General features: G+C 44.0%; 1 protein-coding gene across 6 annotated transcripts in view; it reads left to right on the top strand.

Annotated features, from left to right (window-relative positions):
- Nucleotides 1-17,672, top strand: part of LRCH3 (leucine rich repeats and calponin homology domain containing 3) — a 128,813-nt gene that overhangs the window by 62,900 nt on the left and 48,241 nt on the right. For all 6 annotated transcript variants that reach the window (XM_070753826.1, XM_070753823.1, XM_070753825.1 and 3 more), the window contains exons 3-8: nucleotides 6,222-6,348; nucleotides 6,990-7,095; nucleotides 7,275-7,411; nucleotides 9,446-9,555; nucleotides 14,626-14,719; nucleotides 17,066-17,186. In XM_070753826.1, coding sequence (XP_070609927.1) covers nucleotides 6,222-6,348; nucleotides 6,990-7,095; nucleotides 7,275-7,411; nucleotides 9,446-9,555; nucleotides 14,626-14,719; nucleotides 17,066-17,186 — 695 coding nt within the window. The remainder of the gene's footprint in view (nucleotides 1-6,221; nucleotides 6,349-6,989; nucleotides 7,096-7,274; nucleotides 7,412-9,445; nucleotides 9,556-14,625; nucleotides 14,720-17,065; nucleotides 17,187-17,672) is intronic.

The following is a 17,672-nucleotide window of genomic DNA, read 5'->3' as shown; positions in this document are numbered from 1 at the left end:
GGCAGAAGGGTACTCCAATCCGTTATCTCACACGATAGCAAGCTAATCCCACCCTAGGGACCATCTATTGGGTATGTCCCATGTGACTGCTGGACCCGCTCCTTCAGTACGGAGAATAGGCGTTGATTGCTTACCTGAACGCCTCTTCTCGTACGGTGAGCGGATACAGCAGTCACTTCCCGCCCTTGTATGTGTCTTCTTTACCTTTCTATATCTTTCTTTCTCTAACAATGAGAGTTGAACACTACAGAGCTTCACAACTGAGCCTAGTCTATGGATTCGCGAATTCTGGGGAAGGGGCGGATCCGGCAAGCTTTTTTAATACTAGGCTCAGTTCCACCGGATTGGACATGAGCAACCCATGTGACTGCTGTACCCGCTCACCGTACGAGAAGAGGCGTTCAGGTAAGCAATCAACGCCTATTTTCTGTATTTTATCTTAGGATGGATATGTGTTTATCCCAGGCATGTTTACATTCAGTTACTGTGGATTTACCAACCACGTCTGCTGGAAGTTTGTTCCAAGGATCTACTACTCTTTCAGTCAAATAATATTTTCTCATGTTGCTTTTGATCTTTCCCCCAACTAACTTCAGATTGTGTCCCCTTGTTCTTGTGTTCACTTTCCTATTAAAAACACTTCCCTCCTGGACCTTATTTAATCCTTTAACATATTTAAATGTTTCAATCATGTCCCCCCTTTTCCTTTCATCCTCCAGACTCTACAGATTGAGTTCATGAAGTCTTTCCTGATACGTTTTATGCTTAAGACCTTCCACCATTCTTATAGCCCGTCTTTGGACCCGCTCAATTTTGTCAATATCTTTTCGTAGGTGAGGTCTCCAGAACTAAACACAGTACTGTATTCCAAATATGGTCTCACCAGCACTCTATATAGCGGGATCATAATCTCCCTCTTCCTGCTTGTTATACCTCTAGCTATGCAGCCAAGCATCCTACTTGCTTTCCCTACCGCCTGACTGCACTGTTCACCCATTTTGAGACTGTTTGAAATCACTACCCCTAAATCCTTCTCTTCTGAAGTCTTTTGCTAACACAGAACTACCAATACAATACTCAGATTGAGGATTCCTTTTCCCCAAGTGCATTATTTTACATTTGGAAACATTAAACTGCAGTTTCCATTGCTTTGACCATTTATCTAGTAAAGCTAAATCATTTACCATATTACAGACCCCACCAGGAATATCAACCCTATTGCACACTTTAGAGTCATCGGCAAATAGGCAAACCTTCCCTACCAAACCTTCCCCTATGTCACTCACAAACATATTAAAAAGAATAGGACCCAGAACAGACCCTTGTGGCACACCGCTTGTAACCTGTCCCTGCTCAGAATTCTTTCAGTTTATTACCTATCGTGATATTTTGGAACAAGTAAATGCTATTTAAAGCATTCATAAATTCAAACAATTGGACTTCTATCCTGGCCTTCTCTACTTTAGAAGTAACTCATTATGGTGAACATATCTAATATTCCTTCCTCCTCCTATTTTCCCTATAACCACAATCCTATAAGGTAGGTTGGGCTAAGAGAGAGGATGGGTTGGCCCAAAGCCACTTTCCGCTCTAAGGGGGAACTAGAATTCACCGTCTCCTGGTGATGAGCCCATAGTCACTCAGCAGGATTTCATGGCTAAGGTGGGGCTAGATTAATAAGAGATAGAATAATAATAAACAGAACAATGGATGGAAACTAACCAAGTTGAGAAGCAACCTAGAACTAAGGAGAAATTTCCTGACAGTTAGAACAATCTATCAGTGGAACAACTTGCCACTAGAGGGTGTTTTAAGAAATGACTGGACAGCGACTTGCCTGAAATATTATAGGGTTTCCTGCCTGGGGGTTGGGCTAGAAGACCTCCAATGTCCCTTCCAACTTTGTTATTCTATTATTCTGAACTCGCCATCTCTTGGTGATTGGCGCTAAGTCACCCAGCCGGCTATCAATAAAGCAATAACAATAAAGCTGCCCCGAGTCTGTGGAGAGGGGCGGCAAACAAATCTAAATAATAATAATAATAATAATAATAATAATAATAATAATAATAATAACAACAGTTGCCCCAACCATGGGATGTTTTTACCTTTCAAACGTTCATGCCAGGTAGCGTATTACAGCACGTATTTTGCACTTGGAGGGAAACGGAACGAGGATGCTCATTTCTAACCTTCACCACAACACCAATCGATGATCTATTGACCACTGGAACTGCTCATTCTCCTCCATTGGCTTCCCACTACACGATAGTCATACGAACTCCCCCCGCGTACATTCCCTGCAAGAGCCTTGTAACCTTACTTTCTGGACAACCCTTGCAATTCCATCAATCATTCATCATAGGGTTTAGCTTCCAGGCCTCTGACCATCTCTGTTGCTCTTCTCTGCACTCTTTCTAGGGCCTGAGCATTTTTCTCACCTTCAGTCTTGAGAATTATATCCTGGAACAGAAATAAAAATACACTGCTCAAAAAAGGGAACCCTCCAAGAACCCACCCACCCTAGATCGGAATGAATGAAATATTCTCATTGAATACTTTGTTCTGTAGAAAGTTGAATGTGCTGACAACATGTGTAATTGATTGTCAATCAGTGTTGCTTCCTAAGTGGACAGTTTGATTTCCCAGAAGTTTGATTTACTTGGAGTTATATTCTGTTGTTTAAGTGTTCCCTTTAGAAACATAGAAGCTTGACGGCAGAAAAAGACCTCATGGTCCATCTAGTCTGCCCTTATACCATTTCCTGTATTTTTTTGAGCAGTATATTTTGTTTACAGGTAAGGATAATAAAAGAATGCCTTAAAGAAAACAAGACATAGAAGGCACAGATCACGCTAATTACATTCAGAAGAAAATATACTTTTATTATTTATTTATTTATTTATTTTGTCCAATACACAATAATATACAATGAAGCTTATAGAGATATAGTAGAGAAGATATAGGAGATATAGGAGAGACTATAGGACAGAGGACGGAAGGCACTCTGGTGCGCTTATGTACGCCCCTTACTGACCTCTTAGGAATCTGGAGAGGTCAACCGTGGATAGTCTAAGGGTAAAGTGTTGAGGGTTTGGGGATGACACTATGGAGTCCGGTAATGAGTTCCACACTTCAACAACTCAATTACTAAAGTCGTATTTTTTACAGTCAAGTTTGGAGCGGTTAATATTAAGCTTGAATCTGTTGTGTGCTCGTGTGTTGTTGCGGTTGAAGCTGAAGTAGTCTTTGACAGGCAGGACATTGCAGCATATGATCTTGTGGGCAACACTTAGATCATGTTTAAGGCGTCGTAGTTCTAAGCTTTCTAGACCCAGGGTTGTAAGTCTAGTTTCATAGGGTCTTCTGTTTCGGGTAGAGGAGTGAAGGGCTCTTCTGCTGAAGTATCTTTGGATATTTTCGAGGGTGTTAATGTCAGAAATGTGGTATAGGTTCCAAACGGATGAGCTGTATTCTAGGATGGGTCTGGCGAAAGTTTTGTAAGTTCTGGTAAGTAGTGTGAGATTTCTAGAGCATAAGCTACGTAGGATTAGGTTTACAACTCTTGAGGTCTTCTTAGTGGTTGTTGCAATGGGCTTTGGCACTTAGATCTTTAGTTATTAGTATTCCAAGGTCCTTGACCGAGTGGGGATTATCTGTGATAATTTGTTTATTCAGTTCGTATTTGAAGTTCTGATTCTTTTTGCTGATGTGTAGGACAGAGCATTTGCTGTTTGAGATTAGGAGTTGCCATGTATTCATACCTAGAGAAATTCTTGGACCCCTGTTCTGCTACCACCTCTCAGCTGTAAGAGTTTCCTCTTTATTTAAAAAAAAAAAGCAGGAAATCCTTTTGCAATTGGAGGCCACACAGAGCTGTGCAAAAATTGGCAAATGCAGGCCTGGGATTTTTAGATCCTACTTTTTTTCCCCTTGTGTGTATTTAGTAAAAGAGTTGCGATTATCATGTTGGATGCTTTGAAATTCCTCTCGATTTTGTCGTGTGGTAGGGAGTTTTGTGCTGTGTAACAGGTTGTAGTTCCAAGATTGTTATTGAGCATTGCCACCAGCCCCACGGACAGTGTGAGTAAATGTGTGTGAGTGGGTTTTAGTTGAATTGTTGGGGTTTTATAATATATTTATATTGGGTTTCTTACATTCTCACTGCTCACAGTCACTCATGCCCTCATCACCTCGAGGTTCGACTACTGTAACGCTCTCTACATGGGGCTACCTTTGAAAAGTGTTCAGAAACTTCAGATCGTGCAGAATGCAGCTGCGAGAGCAGTCATGGGCTTCTCCGGGTATGCCCATGTTACTCCAACACTCCGTAGTCTGCATTGGTTGCCGATCAATTTCCGGTCACAATTCAAAGTGTTGGTTATGACCTTTAAAGCCCTTCATGACATCGGACCAGAATATCTCAGGGACCGCCTTCTGCCGCACGAATCCCAGTGACCGATTAGGTCCCACAGAGTGGGCCTTCTCCGGATCCCGTCAACTAAACAATGTCGGTTGGCGGGCCCCAGGGGAAGAGCCTTCTCTGTGGCGGCCCCAACTCTCTGGAACCAGCTCCCCTAACCAGAGATTAGAACTGCCCCTACCCTCCTTGCCTTTTGTAAACTCCTTAAAACCCACCTTTGTCATCAGGCATGGGGGAACTGAGATATCTCCCCCGGGCCTATACAATTTATGTATGGTATGCTTGTATGTATGTCTGCTTAATAATGGGTTTTTAAAAATATTTTAAATTGTAAATTATTAGATTTGGCATGAACTGTTTTTATTGTGTTGTGAGCCGCCCCGAGTCTACGGAAAGGGGCGGCATACAAATCTAATTAATAATAATAATAATAATAATAATAATAATAATAATAATAATAATTTATTTTTGTATTGCTTACTGTGTAAGCCGGCCTGAGTCCACTGGAGAAGGGTGGCCTAGATATCCAATTAAATAAATAAATAGAAATAAATAAAACTGGGGGTGAACTTTAAACTCAGTGGAGAAACCCACGGGACCTCTGACTCGGGGTTCTTCAAAGTGTGCTAACATGGCTCTGTTAATAAATCGGAGGATTGAGGAAGGCCATGCCTCGGACTCTGATTAATTTTCTGATGCCATTTGGAACACCTGCAGTGGGGCCGCATAAATTCCTGTGGGTTCCGCCAGGACTCTTGATGACTTTTGTGGCTGCTTATGACCTCCTACGCCATATCCCTAGCCATAATACTGGAAAGGGAGGCTCCTTTGTCTCTCCTTGCTAACGACTTCCTGAATGCACAAGATTGATCTTCAACGAGACAGAACGCTGGATGGGAATGGGATAGTCTATTGTTGTTGTTGTTGTTGTTGTTATTATTGTTATTATTGTTACATAGCAACATAGAAGATTGAAGGCAGAAAAAGACCTCCTGGTCCATCTAGTCCTGTGTTTCCCAACCTTGGCCACTTGAAGATATCTGGACTTCAACTCCCAGAATTCCCCAGCCAGGGGATTCTGGGAGTTGAAGTCCAGATATCTTCAAATGGCCAAGGTTGGGAAACACTGATCTAGTCTGCCCTGATACTATTTCACGTATTTTATCTTAGGATAGATACAGTAATCCCTCACTACTTCACGGTTCATCTTTCACAGATTCGCTATTTCACGGGTTTTCAAAGGGGGCTTAAATCCATGAAAAAAATTTAAATCCTTTAAAAATCCATAAAATTCTTCTACAGTACTACTGTACTCTATTAAAGAAACTGGTAGGATATCACATGTAGTTCCAGCTGAGAAACATTATAAAATGACTGTTTAATACAAAGGGTGGGTTTTAAAAGTCCAAATACCTGTTAAATACATAAAAAAATATCTTTCCTCTACTTCACGGAAATTCATTTTCACAGGTGGTCTTGGAACGCATCTCCAGCGAAAAATGAGGGATCACTATATGTTTATGCCGAGCATGTATAAATTCATGTTGTTATTAATTAAATTGTTATTATTGTTGTCATTGTTACTATTATTATTATTATATAAATATCTGTGAGTTTGGGAATTCAGTTAAAGTGGACAAAATAAATAATTGCTCTTTTTCATTTAGGGGGGAAAAAAAGTCGATTCGGTTGTTGAATTTGTCTGCCCAAAAATACAATGAGTCTTTGCATTTTGATGCAGGTCCACTTTCTGATACTTTATTTCTTTTCTCTCTCCCCCACCCCCTTTTCTGAAAAGCCGTAACCAGCTCTCAACGTTGCCTGTCCACTTGTGCAGCCTGCCCTTAAAAGTGCTGATAGCCAGCAACAATAAACTGGTCTCCATCCCAGAAGAGATCGGACATCTGAGACATCTGATGGAGCTCGTAAGTGCCTGCGTCTTTTCTGACCTCGGCCTTTGGTTCTTTGCTGTCTGCTGCTTTACAGGTTTAAGTTTTATTTGTTTGTTTGTTTATTTCTTTTGTCAAGTACATATGGGACGTATGTAAAGATATAATAATATTTATATGCTTGATACTAGTAAAAATAAAATAAGAAAAAACATTAGATATAATAATATTCATATACATGATTATTCTGTTGGGGTCTCTCATAGAATCCTCCTGAAAATTCACAGGTACAAATTTCAGACACACACACGTTTGAAAATTCAAAACAATGTTCTTTATAATGAAACTTCACGTAAACTAAGCCCTCTTTTTGTATAGCAAAGAGCCCTCGTCTCCAAACAAACTGGTAATTTGTACAAGTCCCTTATCAGTTCTGTGATACTTAGCTTGCAGCTGTGAGGCAATTCACAGTCCTTCTTCTTTCACAAAGTGACACACACTTTGCTCTGGTTTAGTTTCAAAGCGGGGGAAAATCAGCACACAAAGGTCAAAGTCAACAAAGCAAAGGAAAAAACAAATAACTTTGCACTCGTGAAGGGTTGCTTTCACTTCAATGCAGATCATGAAGCGGGGAAAAATTGACATTTTTTAAACTGAGCTCTCCTCTGTTTTTCCAGGATGTCAGCTGCAATGAACTCCAGACAATCCCTCCCCAGATCGGCAATCTAAATTCCTTGCGGGATCTCAACATCAGGAGGAATCACCTGGTACATTTACCTGAAGGTAAAAACATGCACATAAACACAGAGACATAACAAAGTTTTCATGTCACTGCTCTTTTGCGGAATATTAGTTAAAATGGGCTCGTTTTTAGATTATGCATGTCTTGTTGCTTCCATAATTAGTTGACCTCTAATGTTTTATTGTGTTGTGTGTGTGTGTGTGTATATATACACCTGCAGAGCTTGCCGACCTGCCTTTGATTCGGTTAGATTTCTCCTGCAATAAAATCACAACAATCCCAGTGTGTTACCGGAACCTCAGGCACTTACAGACAATCACCTTAGATAACAACCCCTTGCAATCTCCCCCTGCCCAGGTAATGTATTCCCCAAGTTTCAAAATTTAAAATTGTGACTAAAACTGTGGTTTCTCTGAATCCAATTGCGTTATTTCATTGGAGAAAATTTAGCTTTTAGTTTAATGCGCGCCTTCTGGTGTTTTTGCTCTATTACATTAGTTGTTAAGACTGTGGCATTAGATGTGTGCTTTGTGGGCAAGGTAGAATTCACCTTGGACAAGAGACAATCCATGGCAATGCATCCTACGATTTAAGTCTCAGAGCCGGGAGGCAAAAAAATAAATAAATCCCTGTACAGTCTATTATTTTGCTGGTGCTACGAGTTGTGGTAATTGATGCTATCTGTGCAATTGTATAATGGCCCTATTCAGAAGTAATGCTTCAGCATCCTGCTTATGAGGCATGGGGCCATCCCCCAGAACTGCTTACGTGTTAGTGTACATTTACAAATCCCTCCAACCTCCTCTTAAGGGCTTAGTACCCTCCACCTAATCCGAAGAAGGATATAATGGAACTGGAAAAAGTGCAAAAAAGGGCAACAAGAATGATCAAGGAAATGGAGCCCCTCCCTTATGAAACCAGGTTGCAACGCCTCGGTCTCTTCAGCCTTGAAAGACGGCGTTTAACGGGTGACTTGATCGAAGTGTTTAAAATCATGCATGGGATAGAAAAGGTGGATAGAGAACAATTATTTTCTCTATCACACAATACGAGGACACAGGTGAGAAAGTGAGGACAAATAAAGGGAAATATTTCTTCACCAAGAGACTTGTTTGTTGATGGAATCCACTTCCAGAAGAGGTCGCGACAGCTGTCAGCCTGGAGAGCTTCAAGGCAGGATTAGACAGATTCATGGATGTCAAGTGTATCGGTGGTTATTGAAATGGATGTCCAAGTGCCGCCTCTATGTTGGTTGAGGCAGGCAGGGTTCCCTTGGGTCCTATTTGTTGGGGGTCGAGGGAAAAGGATGGTTTTGCCTTCTGTTTCTGCTCAAGATCCCCACGGACAATTGGTGGGCCACTGTATGACCCAGAATGCTGGACTCGATGGGGTTCGGCCTGATTCAGCAGGGCTCTTCTTAGGTTCTTATGAAGTCCTCGACTATCACGAAATGAAACCCCAAAGAGCCTGCTTGAGGCTTTGGCATTTGAAGTCTAAAAAAAGGAAACTGCAATTGATAGCTGATTAAAACAGATTATTAAATCACACTTGAGACTAATGTTATACAGGGCAATTGGGTAAAAAATGAGAAATGTAGCATGAAGGCTATTAGAAGCTGGAGCCATCCGAGAAAAACTGGAGAATGTATCACTTTAGAAGAGATTATTTGTAGATCAACGTTGAACTGACGTCTCTAAGCTTTGTTATTTTTTTAGAGACATTTCCATTTCTTTACCTGACTAGATAACATTATCAGTGCGAAAAGGGGGTAGGATTTGGTCTTTGTTTATTTACTAGTGGATTGCCTTGTCAGTGTTGTACAAGAGGAAGGGAGAGAGGGAGAAAGAGAGAGAGAGATTATTAAAATATTCAGCATTAAAACTTCAAAACTGATATTTGTCTTTTTATATAGAAAATGTTCTTCCATGAAAGATGTATTTGACTTTAACCACCTGCCATCATGTATTGAACTGGATCAATGTATTTCTTTAAGAGCCATACTAGAATGTGGGTGCTGTAATCTTGAAAAAGTTCAAATTTATTGTCAAAACCAAAATGTACATTTTCAGTGGTGGTTATATATCTGATCTGCTCTGAATCTGTGGGTCCGATCTTATTTAATCTCTCTGGACGTTTGCTTGGTCAAACTTCTTAAAAATAGCCGTAAGTTTCATATAGACTGCATTGCTTTCAAAATATATTTATTTACATACGAAATACATTTATGAAATTTATTTGCCATCCATGTTGTGTCCAATAACTCTTGGACGGCTTTCAGGGCAGAAACATTGAAACATTAAAGGACATTTAAATCAACAATCATAGAATATGGTGGATAAAACCGTTAACAAATACAAAATGCTTTTTCTCTCCTCCCCTCCCCCTTTCTAGATATGTATAAAAGGAAAAATCCACATATTTAAGTATCTGAACATGGAAGCGTGTAAAGTTGTGCCGGACCTTCCCGATTACGATAGGCGACCGATAGGCTTCGGATCTTGGTAAGTAGCCAGATATTTCAAATTCATGTTGGACTTTTCGCCTGAATTAAGAAGGTTGGACTTCCATCCCCAGAATTTTCTACGCAGACTGAGGAACTCTGGGAGTTGAAGTCCACCCGTCCTAAAAATTGAGGTGGAGAAACACTGCTCAGGGCTCTTAACCACCTTCTGGTGGGTTGGCTCAAAGTCACCCTGCGGACTTTCAAGCCTAAAACGGGACTAGAACTACCAATCTCCTGGTTGCATCATCACAACCTCCTTCAAAGCTGTCCGCACAGCGCCCTCCTGAGGTGAAGTGTTGAAGCCTCCTGGATCTAGTTTATCATACCTGTACCTGTTGTTTTGTATCAAGATATAATAATATTTATATATATGACAGTAGTAAAGGAGAAATATTAGGACAGGGGATGGAAGGCACACTGGTTCACTTATGCACGCCCCTTACTGACCTCTTGGGAATTGGGAGAGGTCAACAGGGTCAGGTTTAGGGGGTTCGGTGATGATACTAGAGAGTCTGGTAGTTAATTCCATGCGTCAACTACTCGGTTACTAAAGTTGTATTTCGTGCAGTCGAGTTTAGAGCGGTTTACTTTAAATTAAATTTGTATCTATTGTGTGCTCGTGTGTTGTTGTGGTTGAAGCTGAAGTAGTCGTTGACAGGAAGGACGTTGTGGCAGATGATTTTATGGGTTATGCTTACGTCGTGCTTTAGGCAACTTAGTTCTAAGCTTTCTAAACCTAGGATTGTAAGTCTGGTTGTGTAGGGGATTCTGTTGTGAGTGGAGGAGTGGAGGGCTCTTCTAGTAAAATGTAGAATGGAGCTAATGCAAACGTAGAAATTAAAACAATGAAAAACCTGCCTCGTTCACCAGGGTGGATTAAAAACCAATGATTTTTTAAAAAATATATATTAAAAGATAGATTAAAAAAATTAAATCGGACTTGATTTTTATCAAATTTATTTTAATGAAATATTTTTGGAGTAAAAATCTATCTAAAGTTAATTTTTTTCTTTAAGGTACGTTAACAATTTAGTTTATTCAGCACGAAATGGAGTTGAGTTGTGTAGCATGAGGCTGCATATTCTGCAATATTGGGTTGAGTCAGCAGCGGGTCAGAGGAGGAGTGGCTGTGGGTCAGAGAAGACAGTTCCTCTTTGGAAATTAGGATTTAAATCGAGTTGATTCAAATCAAGCCTTTTTACCAGTGGGGTTTAAATCGTGACTTAAATTGACTTGATTTCAATCCAATTCGGCCTGTCGTTTGCACACCTGGTGTCAGCTACTTGGAAACGCACAAAAGTCCACGCTGTGAAAATGCCCTTTGGGTCAGACACCTCTTCCTGAGATGTCCGTTGTGTGTCCGTTGTGGCATTTTCAGAGACTGGATGCCGTAGAAATAAACAACATTGCAAGTAATACTTCTCCCACCAGTGAGTTGTCTTTCAAAGCAAGTGACAACCAGCCAGTTAGCAAGGCCTGGGTGAAGCCAAGTTGTCTACTTGTTGTTGTTGTTGTTGTTGTTGTTACAGACCCGCTACGGATTTCCCTAGGGCCTGGGGGACAGAGGATGCTTTGTTAAATGTCCGCTGGCAGGGAGTCCGGGATGTCCTTTGTTACAACGGGCTGCTGACGGAAGCAGTTTTTAAAATAAGGCATCTCTAAAGTCACTGTATTGAGCTCTCCGGTCACTGTCTGTTTGTGCTGGCTCAGCCCTTAATAGCTTTATGTCACGGCTCTGTCTATAGTGATGGAGTCGGTTTTGTGGATAAAAGCTACCCCCCGGGTGTGTCTGGATCTCACTGGAGATGGATCTTTATTACTCAAGGGTTGCCACAAAGGAGAGAGTGAAACTATTCTTTGAAGAGCCTCAGGGTAGAACAGGAAGCAATGGGTGGAAATTAAATTCGATGAAACAATGTTGTCTGGCGGGATCCAGGGGAAGAGCCTTCTCTGTGGCGGCCCCTACCTTCTGGAATCAACTCCCCCTGGAGATTAGGACTGCCCCCACCCTCCTTGCCTTTTGCAAACTCCTCAAAACCCACCTCTGTCATCCTGCATGGGGAAATTGATTCCCCTGGGCCGTTTCCGCTTTATGTATGGTCTGTATGAGATGTATGAGTCTTCAGAGAGGGGCGGCATACAAATAAATAAATAAATAAATGATTGTTTTTATATTAAGGGTTTTAATTTGTTTTAAGTATTGGATTTGTACTGTTTCTTGTTGTGAGCCTCTCCGAGTCCTCGGAGAGGAGCGGCATACGAAGGAAGGAAGGAAGGAAGGAAGGAAGGAAGGAAGGAAGGAAGGAAGGAAGGAAGGAAGGAAGGACTTAGAACTAAGGAGAGATTTCCTGACAGAACAATTGATATGTGGAACAGCTTGCCACCAGAAGTTGTGAATGCCCCAACACTGGAAGTTTTTAAGAAGAGATTGGATAACCAGTTATACCTCTAGCTATGCTTGGCTGCATAGCTAGAGGTATAACAAGCAGGAAGAGGGAGATTGTGATCCCGCTATATAGATCGCTGGTGAGACCACATTTGGAATACTGTGTCCAGTTCTGGAGACCTCACCTACAAAAAGATATTGACAAAATTGAACGGGTCGAAAGACGGCTGCAAGAATGGTGGAAGGTCTCAGGCATAAAACGTATCAGGAAAGACTTCATGAACTCCATCTGTATAGTCTGGAGGACAGAAGGAAAAGGGGGGACATGATCGAAACATTTAAATATGTTAAAGGGCTAAATAAGGTTCAGGAGGGAAGTGTTTTTAATAGGAAAGTGAACACAAGAACAAGGGGACACAATCTGAAGTTAGTTGGGGGAAAGATCAAAAGCAACATGAGAAAATATTATTTCACTGAAAGAGTAGTAGATGCTTGGAACAAACTTCCAGCAGACGGGGTTGGTAAATCCACAGTAACTGAATTTAAACATGCCTGGGATAAACATAGATCCATCCTAAGATAAAATACAGGAAATACCGTGTTTCCCTGAAAGTAAGACAGTGTCTTACTTTCTTTTTATCCCCAAAAGCCCCACTATGTCTTACTTTCGGGGTATGTCTTATATTGTCCCGGGCACCGGGGCCGGTTCGTCTTCGGACTTCAGCCTGGGTGAGGCCTCTTCGGGCGCCGGAGCCAGCGGCGACTTCCTGACGCGCTACCGGCTGGTGTCGTCTAAGCTCCGCAGCGCCCAGAGCTTGGGCCACCCGGCGGGCGAGGCGGTGGCCCTGGCCGAAGCGGCGGAGCAGTTCGCGGCGCTGGCGAGGGAGCTGCGTGCCCAGGAGAGTCTCCCTTACGCAGCCTGGTGCCAGCTGGCGGTGGCGCGCTGCATAAGGGAGACTCTCCTGGGCGCGCAAGTCCCTCGCCAGCGCCGCGAACTGCTCCACCGCTTCGGCCAGGGCCGCCGCCTCGCCCGCCGGGTGGCCCAAGCTCTGGGCGCAGCGCGCCACCGCCAGCTTGGGCCACCCGGCGGGCGAGGCGGCAGCCCTGGCCGAAGCGGCGGAGCAGTTCACGGCGCTGGCGAGGGAGCTGCGCGCCCAGGAGAATCTCCCTTACGCAGCCTGGTGCCAGCTGGCTCGCCAACCTGGAAATGCGGGGTCACTCGGAAAAACAGAAGTTCTACAACTTCGGACCAGCGCCGTCCTTCGCCTCGCATTTCCGGGTTGGTGAGCCTGGATTGTTTTTCCTGCGAGCGAGAATTCTCCATCTTCTGCTGAAGGGGTTGTGGCGTTTCGGACCAGCGCCGTCCTTCGCTTTGCCAAGCCGGGGAAGAGGCGGTGGCGGCGAGGCGAAGGACGGCGCTCCCCTCCGCTCGGCTCGCTTCGGACCAGCGCCGTCCTTCGCCTCGCCGCGGCACCACTGCCTCTTCCCCGGCTTGGCAAAGCGAAGGACGGCGCTGGTCCGAAGCGAGCCGAGCGGGGCGGCGGCTTGCAGCGAAGGCGCTCGTCCCAGCAACCGACCCGCTTCCCCGACACGCGTCTGGAGGGGAGGAGCCGCTCTGTGCAGTTGGGCAGCCCCACCTGCCTGCCGGAAAAGAGGCGGGCGAAGGAGGGCGCAGCTCCGGCCGCCCGCTCGGCTCGCTTCGGACCAGCGCCGTCCTTCGCTTTGCCAAGCCGGGGAAGAGGCGGTGGCGCTGCGGCGAGGCGAAGGACGGCGCTGGTCCGAAGCGAGCCGAGCGGGGCGGCGGCTTGCAGCAAAGGCGCTCGTCCCAGCAACCGACCCGCACCGAGGGAAATCCTTTGTGCCTTGCCACCGAGCTCTCCCACCTGCTCGGCGGCCGCAAGCCTCTCCCTGCCACCGCGCTGCCGAGGGAACCGTCGCCAGGGCTGCTGCCGCGCTGCCGAGCAGATCAGCTGCTGGGCGGCCGAAGAAACCTTCCCTGGGTCTTCCTGACGTCATCGGGCTCTCCCCTCCCGCAATACTTTCGGGGTACTGCTTAATATTAGCCGACCCCCCTGAAACCCCCGATACGTCTTACAATCGGGGGTGTCTTACTATCGGGGAAACACGGTAGTATAAGGGCAGACTAGATGGACCATGAGGTCTTTTTCTGCCGTCAGTCTTCTATGTTTCTATGTTTCTACCATTTGTCTAAAGTAGCATAGGGCAGTGGTGGTGAACCTATGGCACAGGGGGTACGCAGAGCCATATCTGCTGGCACACATGCCATTGCCCTAGCTCAGCTCCAAGATGCCTGTGCATACCGGCCAGTTGATTTTCGGCTCACACGGAGGCTATGGGAGGGCTTCTCGGCGGCCACCCGAACCCGAACTTTTGCCTAACTTCCGGGTTCGGCGTTCGGGCGGCAGGTTCGTAAGGCAGGAAAAGTTCGTAAGAAGAAGCAATTTTTTTCCGAACCCCGGGTTTGTATCTCGGAACGTTCGTATGGCGAGGGGTTCGTATCACGAGGTACTACTGTACTTCTGTTGTAAGAACCAGGCCCCTCTTGTAGGATCACCCTCAGCATAGAAAGCAGCTTGGGAAAAAATTGAATGTGTCCTTTGTATTCCTGCCTAATATCAGATGTTCCCCCAAGAATTTCTCCTTTCTTTCTTTCTCTGATAGCCACGAAGACCTGTATTCGAGTCGACCGTACGGAGCCCTGGATTCCGGGTTCAACAGCGTAGACAGCGGAGATAAGAGGTGGTCCGGAAATGAAGTAAGCGCGCTTGGCTTGTGTTTGGTTGGCAGATAATTGTAACTTAGGAAAGGGAGGCGGAACAAGGGTAGAACCGGCATTTCAGGGGGCTGTAATCTTGAAGCATCTTATTTTGCTCTCGCGTCTCACTTTTCCTTCTGAAATTGCAAAAAAATGGGAGGCTGGGAAACCACTAATCAATAGCCTCCCTTTATGTCACTTATCGTAAGTCAAGGAGGCAGGAAGCTATCAAATATTTGATTCCGATAAAAGTCTGGTCAAGCAAAGACAAAAAGAAAGAGAAATTTGGCTCAGTTCATTGAAGTCATTGCCTTTCAGAGGAGGGTTTTTCCCACCCTGCTAATAGTCCCTAAAACAAACAACATTGAAATTGTTCCTCTAATTTTATTATTTTATTTTATTAATTGGATTTCTATGCCACCCCTCTCTGAATACTAATGGGGAGAGCCTGGAGGCAGTAGGTTGAAATATTTTTTGATAGCACTAAAAGTTTGTTTGTTTGTTTGTTTGTTTGATTCACATGCTGCCCCTCTCCAAGGTCTCCAGGCGGCTAAAAGGAAACAATAATATACAATAGGCTAAATCCAATTAATTAAAACTAAGTAAACTAGTCTAAAATTATATTATTAAAATTATATTAAAAATCAATCATACCCATTCAGACAACAACCATACTTAACATTCATTGGCCAGGGGGCTAAGTTCAATCGCCCCAAGCCTGGCGGCCTAAATAATAATAATAATAATAATAATAATAATAATAATAATAATAATAATAATAATAATTTATTAGATTTGTATGCCACCCCTCTCTGAAGACTCAGGGCGGCTCACAACAACGATAAAAACAATATAATACTGGCACAAATCTAATATTAAAAAACTGAAAACCCTATCATAATTAAAAACCAAACCGCACATACATACCAAACATAAATTATAATAAGCCTGGGGGAAAGGTGTCTCAAATCCCCCATGCCTGGCGGTATAGGTGGGTCAGCTATAGATGAGTCTTAAGACTCCTGCAGAAGGCAAGGAGGGTGGGGCCAGTGCAGATCTCTGGTGGGAGCTGATTCCAGAGGCCGGGGTCCCCACAGAGAAGGCTCTTCCCCTAGGCTACGCCAAGTGACATTGTCTGGTTGACAGGACCTGGAGAAGGCCAACTCTGTGGGATGCAACCAGTTGCTGGAACTGATACGGCAGAAGGCGGTACCACAAGTAATCTGGCCCAATGCCATGTAGGGCTTTATAGGTCATAACCAACACTTTGAATTGTGTCCGAAAACCAATGGGCAGCAATGCAGTCCGCGGAGTGTTGGAGAAAACATGGACATGCCTAGGAAGGCCCATGACTGCTCACGCGGCTGCATTTTGCACGATTTGCAGTTCCTGAACACTCTTCAAAGTAAGCCCCATGTAGAACGCATTGCAGTAGTCGAATCTCAAGGTGATCGTGCAGAATGGAGCTGCGAGAGCAATCATGGGCTTTCCCAAAAATGCCCATGTCACACCAACACTCCGCAGTCTGCATTGGTTGCCGATCAGTTTCCGGTCACAATTCAAAGTGTTGGTTATGACCTATAAAGCCCTTCATGGCACCGGACCAGATTATCTCCGGGACCGCCTTCTGCCGCACAAATCCCAGCGATCGGTTAGTTCCCACAGAGTGGGCCTTCTCCGGGTCCTGTCAACTAAACAATGTCACTTGGCGGGACCCAGGGGAAGAGCCTTCTCTGTGGCGGCCCCGGCCCTCTGGAATCAACTCCCTCCAGAGATCAGAATTGCCCCCACCCTCCTCGCCTTTCATAAGCTCCTTAAAACCCACCTCTGCCATCAGGCATGGTATGTCAGTATGTATGTCTGGTTTTTATAATAAGGGTTTTTAGTTGTTTTATTATTGGATTGCTACACATTTTTTTATCACTGTTGTTAGCCGCCCTGAGTCCGCGGAGAGGAGCGGTATACAAATCTAATAAATAAATAAATAAAATAAATTATCCACATTGAATTGCTGTACAAATATACCAAAATGAAGAATGTCCTTTGAAGTGGATCCTAAATTCTCCCAAGTCTACAGGTAGATTTCTGCCCCTTTTCTGAGTTTTAGGCCTTCAGAAATTCACTGAACTGAGCCAAGAGATAAAACCTAGAATTGAATTTTGCTGCTGTGTAAATTTTTACTTACTAGTAATATACTGTATCTTGTATGTACTGTTTGGGTGTGCGTATTTTTAAAACTCTACATTGACTTTAAGTGCAGCTTTTTTCCAGGACAGACTTATAAAGGTTCTGTCTCAAAGGTTTTACCAAACACAAGAGGGGGTATTGTTTTTATTTTTAATGCAGCCGACAGATGAGTTTTCTGACCTTCCCCTGCGAGTGGCCGAGATCACAAAAGAACAGAGGTTGAGGAGAGAGAGCCAGTACCAAGAACACCGAGGGAACTCCGTGGTCACCAATGGTGGAGGTAATAGCTCTCATTTGGTGCCTTCCTTCCCAATGCAGATTTTTAGGTGACCTATGTGAGAATTGCACGTTAAATGTTGTTGAGAGAGGACTGTTCAAAATCCATTCCCCACCAACCAGTCAGAATGGAAGCAGCTCCTTGGATGAGAATCGAAACGTCTTCAGAGAAATGTAAAATAATGTAAAATAATGCACTTGGGGAAAAGGAATCCTTAATCTGAGTATTGCATTGGCAGTTCTGTGTTAGCAAAAACTTCAGAAGAGAAGGATTTGGGGTAGTGATTTCTGACAGTCTCAAAATAGGTGAGCAGTGTGGTCGGGCGGTAGGGAAAGCAAGTAGGATGCTTGGCTGCATAGCTAGAGGTATCACAAGCAGGAAGAGGGAGATTGTGATACCGCTGTATAGATCGCTGGTGAAACCACATTTGGAAAACTGTGCTCAGTTCTGGAGACCTCACCTACAAAAAGATATTGACAAAATTGAACG

This window comes from Erythrolamprus reginae, chromosome 5 (assembly GCF_031021105.1).
Source record: "Erythrolamprus reginae isolate rEryReg1 chromosome 5, rEryReg1.hap1, whole genome shotgun sequence".
NCBI lineage: Eukaryota > Metazoa > Chordata > Lepidosauria > Squamata > Dipsadidae > Erythrolamprus > Erythrolamprus reginae.
The sequence above is the reverse complement of the archived record's forward strand: the minus strand, read 5'-3'. Positions and strand labels throughout refer to the sequence as shown.